The sequence below is a fragment of the Aquarana catesbeiana genome, linkage group LG05 (assembly GCF_042186555.1).
Source record: "Aquarana catesbeiana isolate 2022-GZ linkage group LG05, ASM4218655v1, whole genome shotgun sequence".
Classification (NCBI taxonomy): Eukaryota; Metazoa; Chordata; class Amphibia; order Anura; family Ranidae; genus Aquarana; species Aquarana catesbeiana.
In genome coordinates this window covers 396,915,401-396,934,577 of record NC_133328.1, presented here as the reverse complement: position 1 = coordinate 396,934,577, position 19,177 = coordinate 396,915,401, and the positions used below count along the sequence as shown (strand labels likewise).

Genomic DNA, 19,177 nt, shown 5'->3' with positions numbered 1-19,177 from the left:
GGTCTGGGCTCAGTTGTCTGTTATCTAGTATACAAGAGCTGGAAGATGCAAGATTGCACAAGGTAGAGATGCACAGGGCTGGAAGATTGCAGAGCTGCACATGTTGTTAGCCCCCTCTTCGCTGTGTGGGCTGTTTTTCATCACCCCCTCTCCTCTGTGTGTCCCATATATCACCACCTCACTCCTCTGTGTGTGCTGTCACTCAGACCTAATTAATAATTTGTCTTCTTGTAAGTAGCACGGTCAAACTGCAATGGGGGGAGGAGGGGACCATGTTAGGTTTGCCACCTGTCCGGGATTCACCTGGACAGTTCAGGTTTGGAATCATGCGTCCGGGTTTCAGACTGCCTGAAACCCGGACACCTGATTCAGACTGGACTATGGCTTCCCAGCAGGGTTGCTGGATGCAGTTGTCTGAGCTGAGTGTGACTGTTACACTCTCTTTCACACTGCCCAAAGCCAGCACTAACAATCCCCCCCCAACACACACAGATGGGAGAGGAGAGAGGGCTCGATCTGCAACTCTTCCTCCTGCCCCTACCCCTTTTGTGTCTGTCCACACTCCAATCCCTGGCGCTGTGCCTCAGAAAAGGAATGTAGGGGCAGTAAATTTGAAGTCCAGCTGCCTTAGATAAATCTGGATAAGAGGTGCTGACTGCCAAGGGGTGAGTGAGCTCACAATCCATCCCTGTCTGTGACTGAAGTCTCCCCCTTCTCTCTCCTGCATCTGAGCGAGTACACTAAGGCAAATCAGGGTTCTCAGGTCACCCCTTACATCAGAGTTCCCCTTTACACCGGAGGCCACAGTTTTCCCCCTTACTTCACAGTCCTCTCCATACATCAGAGTTCTCAGTGTTCCCCCTTAAATCAGGGTTCCCAGAGCATCTCTTATGTTAGAGTCCTCGGATTTCTCCCTTAGATCAGAGTCTGCAGAGCCCCCCCTTACAATGAAAGGGAACTCTGTGAGTTCAGATGTAAAAGGGGAACTCTGTGGACTCTGATGTAAAGGGGGACTCTTGTTATTAACTTTAGTTAATGTTATTTAATAGCAAAATCTATGTATAGTTTATACTATATAAAAAAAATTGCTGTGTTCGGGTTTGACTTGAAGATATAGCACTTTCGCCTAGCAGTAAGAAGGTTCCTTGTTTCGAATCCCAACCACGACACTACCTGCCTGGAGTTTGCATGTTCCCTGTGCCTGCGTGGGTTTCCTCCGGGTACTCCGGTTTCCTCCCACACTCCAAAGACATGCTGGTAGGTTAATTGGATCCTGTCTAAATTGTCCCTAGTATGTATGCATGTGAGTTAGGGACCTTAGATTGTAAGCTCCTTGAGGGTAGGGACTGATATGAATGTACAATGTATATGTAAAGCGCTGCGTAAATTGACGGCGCTATATAAGTAAGTGAAATAAATAAAAAAAATAAAATAAAGATAAGGTGGCAACCCTAGACCATGTTAGCTCAGCAACTATAGTTTAGATCAGAACAGGAGTAAGTGCTTAAAGGCTCATGCACCCTGCATCTCAAAGAAGCTGCTCCTACAGGCTTTTGAGCTTTTTTGAGCTCTTATTTTTTTCTGCCTGGAAACTCCCCTCCATGTTAGCCAATGTGTCCATGCACACTACGGCTTTTTCAGGAGTTTACAGGCAGATGCTGTTACAGGCAGAACAAAATCCCCACCAAACTTGCGTTTGGAAAAGACGCCTAAGTGCCCAAAAAACGCACGAAAAAGTGTGAAAGAGCATTAAAAAGCATGACAAAGCTCAAAGAAGCTTGGAAACACACAAAAAAATAGGAAAAAATAGCTGAGGGGAGGGTTTGTGAAAAAAAACGCTCATGCTCAAAAAAGCTCAAAGAAGCTCAATAAAAACGCCCAAAAAAGTACAAGCTTCTTCAAGCCGAAATAAAAGCTCAAGTGCCAGTTGAAGCAGCTTTTTTTCTGGAGCTGCAGTGTGCATGACCCCTAATGCCCCGTACACGCGATCAGATTTTCCGACAGCAAATGCTGGATGTGAGCTTGTTGGCGGAAGTCCGATCGTGTGTATGCTCCATTGAACATTTGTTGTCGGACTTTCCGCCAACAAATGTTGGCTAGCAGGTTCTCAAATTTTCTGCCAACAAATTTTGTTGTCGGACTTTCCGATTGTGTGTACACAAGTCCATCGCACAAAAGTCCACGCATGCTCGGAATCAATGCGCACCAAACACAACATTAGCAGAAGAAGCCCAAAGGGTGGGCATGACTATTTAACTTCCTTTTTATCGGCTCGCCGTAGGTCTTGTACCTTACTACATTCGTTATTGTTGCCCAACATTTGTGTGACCGTGTGTACGCAAGACAAGTTTGAGCCAACAACCTTCGAACAAAATCCATAGTTTTGTTGTCGGAAAGTCCAATCGTGTGTACGGGGCATAAGTGCCCAAAAACATGTTAAAAAGCTCAAAGAAGCTCAAAAACACACAAAAAAATAGAAAAAATTAGCTGAGGGGAAGGTTTGTAAAAAAAAAAAAAACTCTTATGCTCAAAAAAGCTCAATAAAAATGTGCAAAAGAGCACAAAAAAGTACAAGCGTCTTCAAGCTGAAATAAAAGCTCAAATGCTTGTAAAAGCAGCTTTTTTTTTTTTTTTTTGAACTACAGTGTGCATGAGCCCTAATACACTTGGTCCCCTGGGGGATTCCATAAGGACTTCAAATGACCTAATAACTTTACCTAATAAGGTACAGCATTGATACTTGATTTCTGTATAAAGAAATGATAATATTTATAAAACATTCAAGTACACAGATGTAGATGCTCATTATTGAAGCAATTATCACACCTGAAATATCTCATATAGATTAACAGATCTTGGGCGATAGTGTTCAGAAAGTCTTGTCTGACCACCATTGTCTCACGTGATTTGTAGACCATGTCAATGCATTTTCCCTATTTCTCTCCATTTCTTTGTAGTTCTTTACAGCAAGTGGTTGTGTAATTACATCCCTGCTTGCTGTAGTTGGTGGACTCAGGAGTCTGAGGCTCCCGGTTTGAGCTACCTGTTATGCATGGGGTAGAGTCAGGGTAGCATATGCAAGATACAGCCCTCAGCACCAACTCCACCCTCCACTCCCCTTCGCCTCTCCTTAAGCCGTGTACACACGACCGGTCTTTTCTACCGGACTGGTCCGACGGAATGAATCCGTCGGACAATCCGACCGTGTGTGGGCTTCATCGGACCTTCGGTGGACTTTTGCTGTCGAAAATCAGACGGACTTTAGATTTGGAACATGTTTCAAATCTTTCTGACGGACTTGAGTCCGGTAGAAAAATCCATTCGTCTGTATGCTAGTCCGACGGACAAAAAAGGACGCAAGGGCAGCTATTGGCTACTGGCTATGAACTTCCTTATTCTAGTCCCTTCGTACATCATCACATTCAAACCAACGGACTTTTGAACGGACTTTAGTCCTTTCGTCTGTGGGCAAGTCCAGTCATTCGAAAGTCCGTTGTAACTCCGTCGAAAGTTCGTCGGAAAGACCGCGGACCTTTGATGCTGAAAAGTCCGCTCGAGTGTACACGGCATAAGGTTTGCTGCAAACGCTGCCTGTCACTTCCTGCATTTCCCTTTGCATAATGGGAAATGTAGACCTCTTTTCCCATATGGATGTGACGGCAGTAGGATAGAAAGTTCTCCTCCGCGAGGAAAGAGCAATCTTTTCCAAGGGATATCATGATGTCACTGGGGATGAAAATCTTGGGTTGCAAGAAAAGTAAGACAATGTTGTTGTTTACAAGTAAGAATCCATATTTTTTTGCTAGAAACTATTACTTAGAACCTCCAAATATATATATATATATATATATATATATATATATATATATATATATATATATATATATATTAGCAGAGACCCTAGAGAATAAAATGGTGGTCATTACAATATTTTATGTCACAGTGTATTTGCGCAGCGGTCTTTGAAATGCAAAATTTTATGAAAAAATACACTTTAATGAATTTTAAAAAAACTAAACAGTAAAGGTAGCCCAATTTTTTGTATAATGTGAAAGATGACGTTATGCGGAGTAATACCTAACATGTCATGCTTTAACCTCTTGCTGATTAGCCGCCATCATTACACTGCGGCAAGGTGGCACTATCCTGCGACTCGCCATAGCTGTACTTTGCCTCGGGATCTCGCTTTTGTGGGCGCGCGCTCCCATTGGCCAGCGGGGCAGCCAATCAGTGGGTCTGGCGTACTCGATGTCCGCTGACCACCCGCGATCATTCCCACGGGGATCTGCCTATGTAAACAAGCCAGATCTCCATTCTGACAGGGGAGATCACACAGACCTTGTCTTTCTGCTAAGCAGGAAGATGGATCTGTGTGTTTCCCCAGTCACGCAGTCCCCCATACAGTTAGAACACACCTGCAGGGAACACATTTAACCCATTGATTGCCCCTGATGTTAACCCCTTCCCTGCCAGTGTCATTAGTACAATAACAGTGCATATTTCTTGCACTGATCACTGTAATAATGTCACTGGTTCCCAAAAAAGTGTAAAAAATGTCAGTTAGGTATCCGATCTGTCCACCGCAATGTCACAGTCCCGCTAAAAATCACCGATCGCCACATTGCTAGTAAAAAAAAAAAAAATGCCATAAATCTATCCCCTATTTGTAGACACGATAATTTTTGCGCAAACCAATCAATATATGCTAATTGCGATTTTTTTTTTTTTTTTTACCAAAAAATATGTAACAGAATACATATTGGCCTAAACTGATGAATAAATTAGTTTTTTACATTTTTATTTTTGGAAATGTTTTATAGCAGAAAGTAATAAATGTTGGGTTTTTTTTTCAAAATTGTCGCTCTTTTTTTGTTTATAGCGCATTGTTTATAGCGCAAAAAAATTGATCAAATACCACCAAAAGAAAGCTCTATTTGTGGGGGAAAAAAGTACAACTATTTTGTTTGGGTACAGTGTCGCACATCCGTGCAATTGTCAGTTAAGGGACACAGTGCCGTATCACAAAAAAATTTAAACATCCCTTGTAATAAAAATAAGCATGAAATGTCCTCTTTATTGAGAGATCCGGGGTCAAAAAGACCCCAGATCTCACATTTACCCTTAAAAGAAAAAAAATTGCCCTCACTCAACTTCCTGCCTAGTCATCGGCCGCACCAGATCGGTTCCGGGGCTTACTGATGGAAGCAGCGGGGGGGGGCACCTCTCCCACCGCCTATAAAAGTGATCTTGTAGCGAATGCGCCCCCTAGGATCACTTTTATCAGAAAGCTGGCCACCTAATGAAAAAAATATACCGGGGTTATGGCAGCTAGCTGCTGCTATAACAAAGCTATTTAACGTCAAATTTTTTTTTTTTTCATTTTGAATAGAGTAAGGAAGGGTTATAACCCGTCATTTTTTTTCCTGCCATCTGTATCTTATTGGGGAGATTTACCTTCACTTCCTGTCACATTGCCAAAACAGGAAGTGAGAGAAAATCCCTGCAAATTAAGGTAGTCCCTTGGGACCCCCAGGTCGCCGGAACTATTGGAAGTTTTCCCCTCTAAAACTTTTCTGGGGACAACCCCAAATTTGGGATTTTCTTTTAATTTCACTTTCAATGATAATGTTAAACAGGACAAATAGAGAGAGAGGAAATCTCCCTAACTGGGACACTGACAGCAATAAAAACTTAATAGGTGTTATAATCTCTCTACATTTTGTCCAAAACTTTAAAAAAAAAGTTTTGCCTTTAGTTATACTGTAAAAATGAAACTAAATGAAAGTACCCCATCTAATTCTTCCAATCTAAGAATCAAAATTAGCATTGATAGTTATCTGTTCTGATATGTGTGTTTAATTATTCCTTAAAACCAGGAAAAGATGGTATTTGGAATCATACTTTTTAAACTCAATATCTTTTTTTGTGTTTCTTTAGGTCAGTGTGGAAGTCTTGATAGAATATCCATTTTTTGTGTTTGGTCAAGGCTGGTCATCATGCAGTCCTGAGAGAACAAGCCAGCTCTTTGACTTGCCATGTTCCAAGTTGTCGGTAGGAGATGTCTGCATATCGCTTACACTCAAGAATTTAAAAAATGGCTCTATAAAGAAGGGGCAGCCCATGGATCCAGCTAGCATCTTGCTGAAGCACCCAAAGAATGACAGTCTGTCTGGAAATAGACACAGGTATGCAGAACAAGAGAATGGGATTAATCAGGGAAGTGTACAGGTTTCATCTGAGAATGGAGAACTAAGGTGTCCTGCTGGATTGAATGCCGTGTCCTTTGAAGCCAAAACAGAACCTGGTAAGCCCACGACAACAAGGAAGAGGAGGTGGTCTGCCCCAGAATCACGAAAATTAGAGAAATCTGAAGATGAACCACCATTGACTCTTCCCAAGCCCTCTTTTATTCCTCAGGAGGTTAAGATTTCCATTGAGGGTCGATCTAATGTAGGGAAGTGAAACCTGTTCAGAAAGGAGAAATTAGGCTTACCCTTGTCATTTTATTCAGATTACTGTACTGTAGAATAAATAACCCAGTATTTACATGTTATCATCTTATTTTAGGTTTATAACATTGTTATAGTTGTGGCTGGTATCCTTCAGAAGGCTGTTGGTGCATATGTTCTTTTCACAAGTGTTCACTAGTATGCTAGCTAGGATGTGGGGGAGCTACTAATGAGGCAGTCAAATCTTTCCGCAGTCTTGATAGAGAGGGTTGTATAAGTGTGGCTTCTGTGATTTAGTTTCAGGGTGCCAATTTCAAATTTCAACCACATTCTATTTTGAAATCTTTCAGAGAGGATTACAAGGGAAATGAAATGAAGAAAGAAATGAGTGCACATGTGGAGTCTGTGCTTGCATGCATGCTGATAATTGAGCTTTCCCATGGAGGGTATAGCTTTATGACTGTGTTTATGTTGTGGGTCACTGGCACAAAGAGATAAGGAGAGTGAAGGGTCATTGTCATGGTGACAATGCTAAAATACCAATTTACATATTTTGGTGTAATTGTCCAGTGTTCACATTTTCTTCAACTGGTCTCATCATAGGGTATTGACTTGTGCTGTGTGTCATACTGGTGTGGTTAGCTGTAAGATTTTGATGGCAATGTATCCTTTTAAAGTAGACATATGACTCCACACCACCTTGGCCAATGGCACTAGTTCTATAAGTACCTTAAATTCATCCTATAAAAGCCTAGCTGTACAAGTCAACTTTAGAGGGACAGACATCCCTCCATGCTCTAAAAAGTCTTTTATGTGCTGTGAAGAAAAAATATTTCTGTATGTCCTTTTAATTATTTGTGTCATTAATATTTTTTTAACTTCCAAATGTGTAACTGCTGGAATGACATCTCTAGTCTGGCTGTCAAACAAGCACAGTTTGACAGGACCCAGAGGCAAATACTAATAGAAAATTCTCTAGCGGATTCCTGTTTGGACATATATTCATAATAGTAAAACTTGCAAATGTTTTGGAAAGATGGCATGTGCTTCCCAGGGTCAAAGCACACTGCCGATTACAAGCACTAACATCATTTGCTGACATCCTGGGCACAACCATTTTATGTTTAATTCCTGTTCTTTGGTGTCAGTTGGTGCCACTTTTTTTATTTTCAAAGTTTAGTGTGACATGTTAAGGATCAAGAACTGGAGGAGTTATAAGATTTTTTTCTTTTAGCACTTACAATGCTGTTCACACTTTATTGACAAGCATCTTGGTCTAATGTTTGCTAAGTACTGTATTTCATTTTTAATCTGTGTATTTTCAAAAAATATTTTTCTTAATTTTTTTTTTCAACACTGAAACCATGTAGAGCTTCTTAGAGCAAGATGTTGAAAGTTTTAATGTGGTTTCAAAGGGATGAATGTAAAACTTGACCTAGGATGTGACCGATTATTGTCCCAAAGGACTACTTTACAGAAGGCACTTTCAGAAAAGAAAACTTTGAAGTCATATGTGAGCTGACATGATTACAGAGAATCAATAGGGAAATATTAAGCTAAAAAGAAAAATTATACAAAAAAAAATTACTTTTTTTGTCCAGTGTTTGTACAAGATGGACTTCAAACAAAAAAAAAAAAAACAGAAAACCACAAAAAAAATTCTTGCAGTTTGCACATACTGAGTTTTGCATCTGAATGATATTTCTGCAATTGTAATGTAATAATGTTGTAGAGAGAGGAATGAACAGCTGAAAGAACATGGATACATGTAGCAATTACTTACTATTAACTTGCCTAATCTGTTTAGGGTAGTGTTTCTTTCACAGTTTCAAACTTTCTGTCACACTGAACCAAGTCTGAGAAGTAAAACTTTGAGAGATCAGAGTGTAGTAGCGCATTGTGTCTGCACGTATGTGTTTTTATTATTATTATTTTTTTTTTGTTTTTATTAACCTTTATAAAAAACAAGCACCTATAGTCATGAGTACAAGAAATGTTATGTAGATTTGCATATTTTCCATTTTTATGTTAATATAAATTTAAAAATGGAATTCATAAACAAAGAATAGGCAGAACAGGAATACTGCAAGCTTGAAAGTGTAAAATAAATGTGCTGTCACACTTGGCTAGTACAAAAAGTATTGCGTAAAACATGTACTGCATAACTTAAAAAACGTATTGCCTTTTATTTTATCTCGTCCATTCAGTCTACTTAATGGTATGATAGCTTGATCTAGTTGAGGAATATTGGTCTTGTCTATTTCTTTTTGTCCTTGCTTTGGTTGAGAATTTTGACATATTTCCTGATCATGTCATCACTGTTGTTTTTCTAGTAACATATTTATCCTTTGAGACTAGAAATTGTGTATTTTTGTGAAATTTGTTACTTGAGCATTGCACATACTGGCTTAATGGCCCCAAATTCCAAAGCTAGTACAACATAACTCACTTTATTGTTTTCTTTCTAACACAACTCCAATATCCATCTTCTAATTTGTATGTAGCTTTGAGACCATTTATATGGATTCTTCTAGTGAAAGAAAATATTCACAGTTATTTAGGGATTTTTAAATTCTGTAGCATTTTAGTCCATTTATAATTTACCAGTGGCTTTTGAAAGAAATGTGTTTACTTCCAATTATTTTATTTAGTGTCATCAAATAACAAACTGTCTTTCAGACCTCTGTTTTTAATGATCTGCGATGCTCTGCTTGACCCTAATGTCATAGCACCAAATTTCGTAATTGGCAAATTCTCAGGTACAGATCTCTTAATGTTTACTGGTGTGACATGGATAGGCAATAGAGAAAAGAGGTGAAATTCTTTTAGGTGAAATATATGTGAGCGTCCACACATTTCTGTAAACATTTGTTAAAGTATATTGAAAATACACACATATGTATACAATAAATATTGATAAATGTATATATATGTAGGATTTTTTGTAAATCCTATATCCAAAAGTTTCAAAGTATTGAAAATATACACATATGTATACATTAAATATTAATAAATGTATATATATAAATATATGTAGGATTTTTTGTAAATCCTATATCCAAAAAGTTTCAAACTATATAAAAAAAAAAGTATATCATTGCAGTAGTATTTATTTCCTGTAAATACCCAAACATATGATGACTTTTTATTTTCTCCTCCACAAGAACATATATTCGCTGGTTTTGGCCTGGAAAAGGAAGTGGGGGGGTTAATGTCATCATGTGTTTAGATTCATGATGTCATGTGCCAAAGCTGGAGCAAAAAAAAAATTGAGCGCAAAAGTGGAGCAGTTCCCAATAGTAAAAGAAAAATGGAAAGAAGAACTGCTTTCATTTTATTTCCAATAATGCTGTGAAGTACTAGGTGTGTTAACTCCATGCTTGCGCCAGTATCCCTAAATCTGCCCAGGTGTTATACAATAGTACATGAGAGGTTCCACATGTGTTCCTCTATACAGGGAGGCTGCCCATGACCCCCCACTCACTGCCTCCATAAGCACAGGGATTAAAGAGGAGGCCTCTGGTTCCCTAATATGGGTGTATGGAGGAGTCATTTGGACCTGATACAGCCTCACAGCAGTACAAAATCCAGATCTTAGGCATTTTAGATTAATTCAATTAGAAAAAGATGAATATTTTGTGCAATAATTTTCAAAATAACATTAACAATCATAACTGAAATTACTCAGTCTACCCAGGAAGCAATAACAAATCATAACCATTGAAAAGGAAGTCAAGCACATCCTGTAGCACTTAACCAGTAACCTAGTATAACCTTCTCAATCAGTATCTTTTTTTTTTTTTTTTTTTTTTGGGAATCCACAGACAACTCTAGTGAGCATGCAGATTCAATTCCCATGTTTATTCAGAAGAAACAGATTTTAGACATGTAAGCAGTGCTGCACTCTTATAAACTCTGTATCACCTGGACCCCTCATTGGGTCAGGCATGTATTGCAGCACATTACTGACCTCTCTGGTTGTGGAAGGATTATTATTGTACTTGTTCTCCTCAGGGCACTTTTTCTGTTTAATTTAATATAGAAAGAGAGATTGTAGTGTGCAAGGAACTAGCGCATGCACATACCATTATTCTGCATAGAGAGGAAACAGAAATATTCCTAAAAAAACGTAAAAATCAGGCAAGGCCGTGAATGAGAGCACTGCTAATAAGGCTGTTCATACAATAACAAGTTTACAAGAATTTCATGTTTTGAGAAGTGGAAGAAGGTCTGCCACTAAACATGACTCTTAGGCTCCATGCACACTGGCATAAAGCAGAACTTTACCCATAACAACCCATAACAACTTGGTAAAAAATAATGTTCTTTAAAAAGGAACATACAATAACAATTATGCAGCCAAAATAGTGTGTGCTATAAATTGCTGCCAGCATTGCTCCTGTTTCTTCTTGCTGGAGGCTGGCATTTTGCTGAAGCCCAAAGCCTGAGCAGGAAATCATAAAGCAAGACTAAACCCATCGATTAACCGGTTTAAAAAAACAGTTTGATTTAATTGTATCCTCAACCAAACTGTCAAACCATCAAATGTCTGGTGTTATGCCTGATCACATGTGCAGCACCATGGCAGTTGCAGTTCAAACAGATGCAGCTTCCTTGGCTGTATTGTAAAGGATAGGAGGGTTTTATTCCGTTTTCAACAGATCGGCCTCTACAAACCCAGCAGTGCCAAAAAATGCCTAAAAATGGAGAGCAACTGAGCATGTGCAGAACAGGGTGGGACCATGTATTACTGGATTTTAAACAATATAGGAACTTATTTTTAAGGTTTTACATAGCTATACATGCAAAAGGGGCCAACCTGAAGTGATCTAGCAGGACTTAATTTTCTTACTAAAGTTCCACTTTAAAAATGCTGCTTCTACAGGAGTTTTGCATTTTTCCTATAGAAGCAGCTCAGTGTGTTCATGCCCATTAGGATGATTACAGGCATATTTTGAGCTCAGTCTTTAGAGGCAGCATAAACTCTCCTAAACTGTGTGCAAAAATGCTCTATATGAGCGTTTTTTTTCTGCCAAGGGAACTGTTTTTTTTTTAAGCCCAGTGTGCATGGAGCAAAAGACAAAAGGAGCTTTCCAGTTCTTAAGTGAACATGGGACTCCCCTTCAAGAGACATTTTTGTTATTGAGAAGTCATGTAACCATTCACCAGTAATTGCAGGGGGTCCAAATTTTGGATTTATCATTTATTTTTTTATTTTGAAGCCTGCAGCAAGAGGGAATAAACCTATGGTAGAAAAAGCAGTAAAACTCATAGTTCAGCACTACGGCATAGAAATCTTGCTGATGGAGGCCTTAAGATATTTATGATGGTAACTGGATAGACTGGGCCTTGAAATGATTGTAGAAAGCATCAGTTCACTTTGGCTGTGAAGGGTTTAGTTACTCATACACGTCCTATATTATCTCCCATAATTAGAAAGGCCATATTTCACAAAACCAGAGAGAAAAAATGAAGAGAACAAATGAGTACATCATCATGTCAATTTTTTAAGAAAAGCCGATGCAGTTTAATGAGATCTGACAGAATCTCGTTGTTTCGTCTTATACCTGTGACTGTTATTTAATTTACACTAAAATACAGGGGAGTAGAAAGAGAGGGATGACCTATTTTTGTAAATAATAGTAGATAAATCAATTAATGTTGAGTGAGTTGTTTAGGGCCATACCAGATGCACCCTATAAAACAGGTATCTCATTGTCCATGTCCCATTGTGGCACTCAGCTGTTTCATGTACATGTATCTATGTACATGCATAAATATCTGTATACAGTATGCACACGCACACACATTAGAGTATCTCACCTCTGTGTGCATAGTTGACAGCAGCAGTAAAGAGAAAAAAAATATAGCAGCTGCATGGAGACAAGGCAAAAATAACTTGGTTGCTATGCAACATCTCTATTATCTCATCCTCAGATGCAATATACTTTCCATACATAATGGCATCACATTTCTATTATGAATGAGAACTTTGTATCCTGGTTTAGGAATTTATATGATCAGGTTTAGAAATATCCTAGTTTTAGGTTCCATGTTTGTGACATAGGAACGCTTGTTGAGAGTCCCCCGTGTTTTCAAGGGAACCAGTTGTGTCTGTGGAATGTCCAAGAAGCTTCATGTCATCGTCATTCTCATCAGAGAGCGATCATTCACTTACATGGCCACGTGAAAATAAAAATGAATGTAATATGAGCAATTTATTATACTTGTTACAGAATTTTAATATCGCTAACTCATGGCTCTGCCATTCGTTACTAAATGTAATTCCAGGGTCAGGTATGCATAGTTGTATGTATAGTGAGACAAAATAGAGAAAAAAAAACATAGAGATCTATGTGTATATAGACATCATATATATTTTTTACATTTCAAAGTATACATACAGGTGAAGTGTTATTTTTCTACCCCTCACTCTCAGTAAAACACAAAAGAAATATTGGCATCCATCAATATGGTGCAACATGGATTAGTAATAGATATTTTTTTAAGATGCTATAAACGATAGAAGCAACGTAAAAAGAAGCAGTCCATTGACTTGTTTGTTACAGAGAAAGAAATTAATATTTTATTGCATGCTTGGGAGATTTGAAGGGTCTTTTAAGAAAATCAAAATGGGGGTTGAACTCGCTTTCTGTTCACTATGACTTTAAAATTAATCTTGACCTTTCACCTACTGTGTGTTTATGGGGTTTCACTGCTGAGTAGTGTTTTTTTTAATAAAATCAACCAAATATATTATGTGCTGGCCACTAACTAGGGGGAAGACTGATTGGGAAGGGAGCAAATGGACTGCTGCTTTTACAACTTTTGACTGTGTTGGTTGTTAAGGTGTTTTTCTGTTAATGTTCAGTTGTGGAGTTTAACAAAACTGTGGGATGAGTAATCCTTTCAATATATATCTCCCTAGATCTTAATCTATTATATTCATAACTGGCGCACTTGCTTGATAAGTCTGACGCAACTTGTGATTGTGAACCAATAGGCGCTGCTTTTCTGTTTGTCCTTATTTTGTTCTGGCATAGTCTGGATTCTTGCATAGAACTTCATGGTACTCATATTCTTGTCTTTGTTTCTTGAGCTGGGTGGATTAAGAGGTGTAACGATTGTAGGTGTGGATCTGTACAAATGAAAATTAGCCAGGCTTTTGCTGTTCCCCATTTACCTCCAAACAATAGTCTCTGACAACAGTCATTTTTTATTCTATTTTAGTTTGTTATCGTTTTAGTGCCAGACATTGAGTTTACAATGGAAAACAATCATTAATAAATTAGTCAGGGAGGCAACTAAGAACCCTTTTTGCTTACTAGGGATTTCAATACATACTATGACTGTTGCTTATAGATTTTCATAGGGTAAATTTACCCTTATGTGTGGGTTACATTAGGGTAGGGACTTTTATTTGAAAATGTTTTTTGCCTTATGTCTTTTAAATTCATTATGAAATACTTGTCCAGTTGTGTATGTAATCTCTTAACATCATTTAGTAATTGTGTTTATCTATACCAACCTGGAGACTTTTAATTTTATCATGTCCGTCTGTAATGTCACCACTTCAAATGTAGTGACATCATTACTGTTTGCTATCAAATACCTTTTAGAAAAAAAAAAACTTTCACACCTCTTACTCAGGGATGGGGCTGGTGTATGTTTGGTACACTGATGTGACCAGAAGCAGCACTTTCACTACTCCGGAGCACTGCTGTTGTACACTTTAAGGTTTGTTTTTCTTTCTTTTGAATCGGAACTTTACCATATCACCATGGTACATAAAATTCAGTACTTAGTTGAACTGCAGATTGCATCAACATTTACCATATACACATATTTGAACAGTTTATTCTAAAAGCAATACATTTCATACCTTTAAGGAGAAGTTGGATTTCTCAAACTGTCAGGATGAACAATGCACTTTTTTAATATTATAGCCAAAATTTCTGACACTCCATTTTTGTCCACTTAGAAAATTTTATCTGTGGTATAAAAAAAAAGTTGCTGGGGAAATATCTGAGTGTTTGCTAAGGTTCACTGATATTTGGCCTTTTTTTTTTCTTTATAATAAGTAGATAATCTGACAATAGCAGAGAGCACAAAATAGCTACATTGTCGGGTGATTTGCCTGACACTGCATTAAACCAAAAGATAGAAAAAAAAACAAACCTTTTGTATAGTTCGACTCCGGAGTAAACTTTTGTTTTCTTTTTAATTTTTACGCAGATGACCTCGCTTCAGATGTGTTACCTTACTGATAGAACCTTTTCTCGTAGCACTATACTGTATGTTGTGGGAATATATTTTTTTTAATGTATACCTAATCTGAGAAGCTTATTTTTTTTTTTTTTGTTTTTTTTTTCTGAAGCACTCACATTTAGGAGTACATGACAAGCTTAAAAGAAATTGCACAAACAAAATGAATGTTGGAATGAGTTATTCAGTGTTTGAAAAGACATAGGTTCTGTTGAAACAATGGTGGGTTTCATACTTTGTAAAGTAAATAAATATATATATGTGCTTGTATGCGTGTGAGGGTGTGCTTGTATGTGTCCGTCTGTGTGTAAACACACATGTGTTTATATATGTGCGTGCACACACAAATATTCACGTTTGTATACAAAAAAAAAGTAGAAAGGTAAAAACATTGCTATTTTTTCTTATTGTAAATAGAAATCTGTCAAGTTTAGATGATCAGGTGTATATCAAGTTTAGATGATCAGGTGTATACGGCATCAGCCAGAGACAATTTCTACTTTATTAGTGGCTGGTAGAGGGCAAGTATACTTAATTTTAATTATTGAAGTATATATGTAGGATAGATCTATTGTGAAAATTGAACTGAAGAAAAGGTTGGCAGAGGGAGGGGGCCATGGAATAAAAGGTTCAGTTTATGGGGGTAAATTACTAAAGTGAAGTGAATTAAACTTGTGTTTGCTTCACACACCAAAATTGTGGTCTGGTGAAGTTTCAATGTTTTTTTAATTCCTTTGCACATGATTGTAGATTTGAAGTCAACACAGTTTCACTTCACTTAGTGTGTCTATTTTCAGAGTAATGACTGTGGGTTCATTATAAAGTGATATGTTGTAATAATATTCCAATAGATTGTTGACGGGCTGTAAACCCAACAAATGAAAAGGTTCAGCTTTTATGTTATCGCTGACTTTAAAGTCATAAATTATGAGCAGTGGTGTTAGGTTTTTATGTCTGATGTTTGCCCTGCTGGCATAAATATGTGTTAGGCCTTTCTGGGGCTAAGGGAAAAGTGGAGGTGTTACCCACAGCGACCAGTCAGAGGGTGTGTTCCCAGTGGCGAAAAAGTTAATGCTATCGCCTGATTACAAGCTGTTGGGTGCCTCCCATCATTCAGTTTGTAGATATTAGCCCCGTCATTCTCTTTATGAACCTGGAACTGCTAGAGGCAAGCAGCAGACGATCTAAACTATTCCAGCTTATTTTCATACATCTGAATTTTTACATATGCTTTCGTATTCTACTATGTCTACGTGATATCTGTCCTCATAGTAAAAACGTACAATCAGGTTAAACGGATATATTTGGGTTTCTTTGAAAAGGAAAAAGCGGGTAATTTGCACACAGTTCTAATCTACTATACGTTTGTTAGTTGCACTATACATTTATCATTTGATAAACATGACTGCCCATGCCCAGCACTTTCAGGGTTTTTTCTCCATTCAGATGATCCTTTTCATTTTTGGAGTTAACAGTCTTTTGTCTCACATTATCATTGCGTCCCACACAAAAATGGCACATTGTTGACCATTTATGCCTTGTTTGAATACATTTCTGCTACTTCAAATATATATAGCTATTGCTTGAACACTGAGAAAGATGAGTATATTGAAATATAATACACAAGTGACATAAATGTAGGTCAGAAATCCTGTATGTCTCTGTAGATGCTGATCAATTATGTAATTGCTTATATTGGAGGGAGAGGTGGTAGTGATGACATAAGACATATGTTAGTAATTTAAAGTGACTTTTTCAGAGATAATTTTATGGGGGGACTGCTGACAGTGGAGGTAAAATAATTCTGGTTATAGCAACCACTACAAACAAAAATATCTCTGCCCTCCTTCAAATTTACACTTGTGTATTATATACAATATCATGTTCCCTTATGTAAAATGTAAAGGTTAACAGAGGTTGTTTGGGAGTTCCAAGACCTGCACCAAAGCCATTTTGGTTTTACAATATATGGTCACAGAGCTCCTCCATTACTTCTTTTATCCTCTCTTATGTATTACAGAAGGTATATATTATGCTGTTCCAAGGCAATAGCTTTTTGGTTTAACATAAGTGTCAGAAAAATGGCATGCAAAATAAAAAAATAGCTCTAGAATCATCGGTACTTATCCAAATGAATTTGTCACCAATGTAACTATGAAAAAAATATATAGTTACGTTTAAATATTTGAAACTAGAACTTTGTAATGTAACACCATTTCATGTATCTGTTATTTCTTGAGTGGTGATGGTATTAAAATTAAGTATGTTTGTTTGTGATGTAGCCACCTGAGGTAGTCATTGTGATATAATCTCTTATTTGTATTGTTTTATTGTCATTATGTGAAAAGACTAGAGTCTTCCATTTAATTTAATTGGAGACTTCACCCATGTTATTTCTTTGTCCATTTCTATTATGGCTGGTCAAAGCTGCAATTCCCTTCTCTTGCTTGTGCTTCTGTCATACTTTGGAAGTGTTTTACAATAAATGCAAACTAGTCCACAGTGTCCAACAGGATGCTGAGGCACTGATTTGCCAACTTGGAAGACATTGATCCGTTACCTCTTTCATAATACAATAAACCACATGCAGAATATTTATTGGAAACAGAATGTGCCATAATTTAGCACAGCTCTATGGCATAAGTAGATTTTAGTGGTGAGGAAATGTGAGCCTATATTATAGAATTTCCATAAAACATAGAGAAAATGGAGTGTATAACAATTAAACAAACAATACATAAAAAACAGTATGTTTTACTACATGCCTCCAAACAGGCAGTGGCTTTCTTGGAACAAACATGTTATGTTTGATGGAACATCACTTAAAAAGCTGGAACCATTTGGGAGACAGAATGTAAAAAACTTTTATTCTTGACCAACCCCAAGGTTTCTTCTCACTCGCCAACATCTACCTTCTGTCCCACACATAAAAATGTCTATAGAAATCAGTAATTAAAAGCACTTAATAAACTGTATTTTATAATTCACTACAGTTTGTGGTCCTTCATTTACTTTTGCCATATTTTGGGGATTTGAGCACTACTCTCAGAAAAAGAAAAAAATGCACTAAGACATATTCATATAAACATTAGCAGAAAGAATAAATCAAAGAAACTTGAAGTTTTTGCTCATGGCAGATAATTATATTTCCAATGTTATTTTCCAGTGTAGGTAGTAAATTACCTTTGTCATTGGATTGGTTGCTATACCCTGCCTACATTTTGTGTCCTATCCCCCTAGGCTCTAGGTTTAGTACCGTATACTATCCTGACAATTTGATATAGGTATTTGTCCTGATGAGAAATCATTAGAGTGTTTTCTCCTTTAACTACCCTGAGAAGACAAGTGCAGGTGTCCTCATGCAGCCTTTGATGGAATAGCTATCACTGAAAAGTGTATCCAGTGTTAGTGTTAGGCTACCACCAACCATACAGCCTACATGGTTTGCCACTACTGGCCGGTACTACTACACCTATTAGTTACATGCTTAAGCAACACCCACTGTGCTTTGGCATGGGTAGTGCTGCTGACCTATTCCCAGTCCTATATGAGCTGCCCACAAATCTGGACCTGGTTATCACCAAACCACAAATTTTTCCTTACATTAACATTTTCAAAATAAACTTTCATATAATAAATCAAATCAATGTCCCCATGTTACTTAAATATTCTGCGTTAGAAATGAATTTGTATTACATTTATATGTGAACGTCTCCTTGTTTTTTTTTTTTACAGACGTTAAGTAATAGAAACTTGCCCAAACCTTATAGTGTTATTTAAAAAAAAATACAATTCTGATTTCCCAGTTGCCTGTGGGAACTAATGATGTGTTCTCATGTTTGCGGTAATGCACACTTCTGTGATACGCCAAATGAAAAGTCATTTGCAGCTTTGTGATGGGATGCAACTGGGCTGATCCAGCCAAAACCAAGTGGGAATATGGAGGAAATAATGTTTAGCACCTTATTGAGCAGAGGAAAATGTTTCAGTGCATACAGACATAGTTCAGAACTTTTTATTGTGACAGAATTTTTTTTTTCCATATGCGTGCATACTCTCTGTAATTCCAGTGTAAAATATTGTACTTGCACTAGCTTTTATAAAAACAAATATTAAAAAAAAAAATGGAAGAAAATTCATATTCTATTTTCTAATCGTGGTGTGTCTATTTGTAGGATACACTCAAGTCTGTTTATTGAATTTTATGGTCCCTTTCTTTGATGGTGCTTGCAGGTTTTCTAGGTAGAAATTATTTCATTATAATAAAACAATGTTTGATTCAAAATTTGAACAAAATTGTTTTAAAGAATTTGTCTGTATACCAGTACAAGTTTATTGTTTCAGTATACTCGTACTAATAAAATAACAGTGCCAATTGCAACCCTGTGTCTTGCCATTTGTCTCCACCAAAATAAAAAACACAAATATCATTCTTGCACACAGTTATTTCTTTATTTGTCTGG

The 19,177-nt window shown here is 37.4% G+C and overlaps 1 protein-coding gene across 7 annotated transcripts in view; it reads left to right on the top strand.

Annotated features, from left to right (window-relative positions):
- The window catches only part of ATXN1 (ataxin 1), a 440,770-nt gene extending 421,626 nt beyond the window's left edge, over positions 1 to 19,144 (top strand). For all 7 annotated transcript variants that reach the window (XM_073631107.1, XM_073631104.1, XM_073631108.1 and 4 more), the window contains one exon: positions 5,938 to 19,144. In XM_073631107.1, coding sequence (XP_073487208.1) covers positions 5,938 to 6,462 — 525 coding nt within the window. In that variant the 3' untranslated portion in view covers positions 6,463 to 19,144. The remainder of the gene's footprint in view (positions 1 to 5,937) is intronic.
- Positions 19,145 to 19,177: the final 33 nt, after the last annotated feature.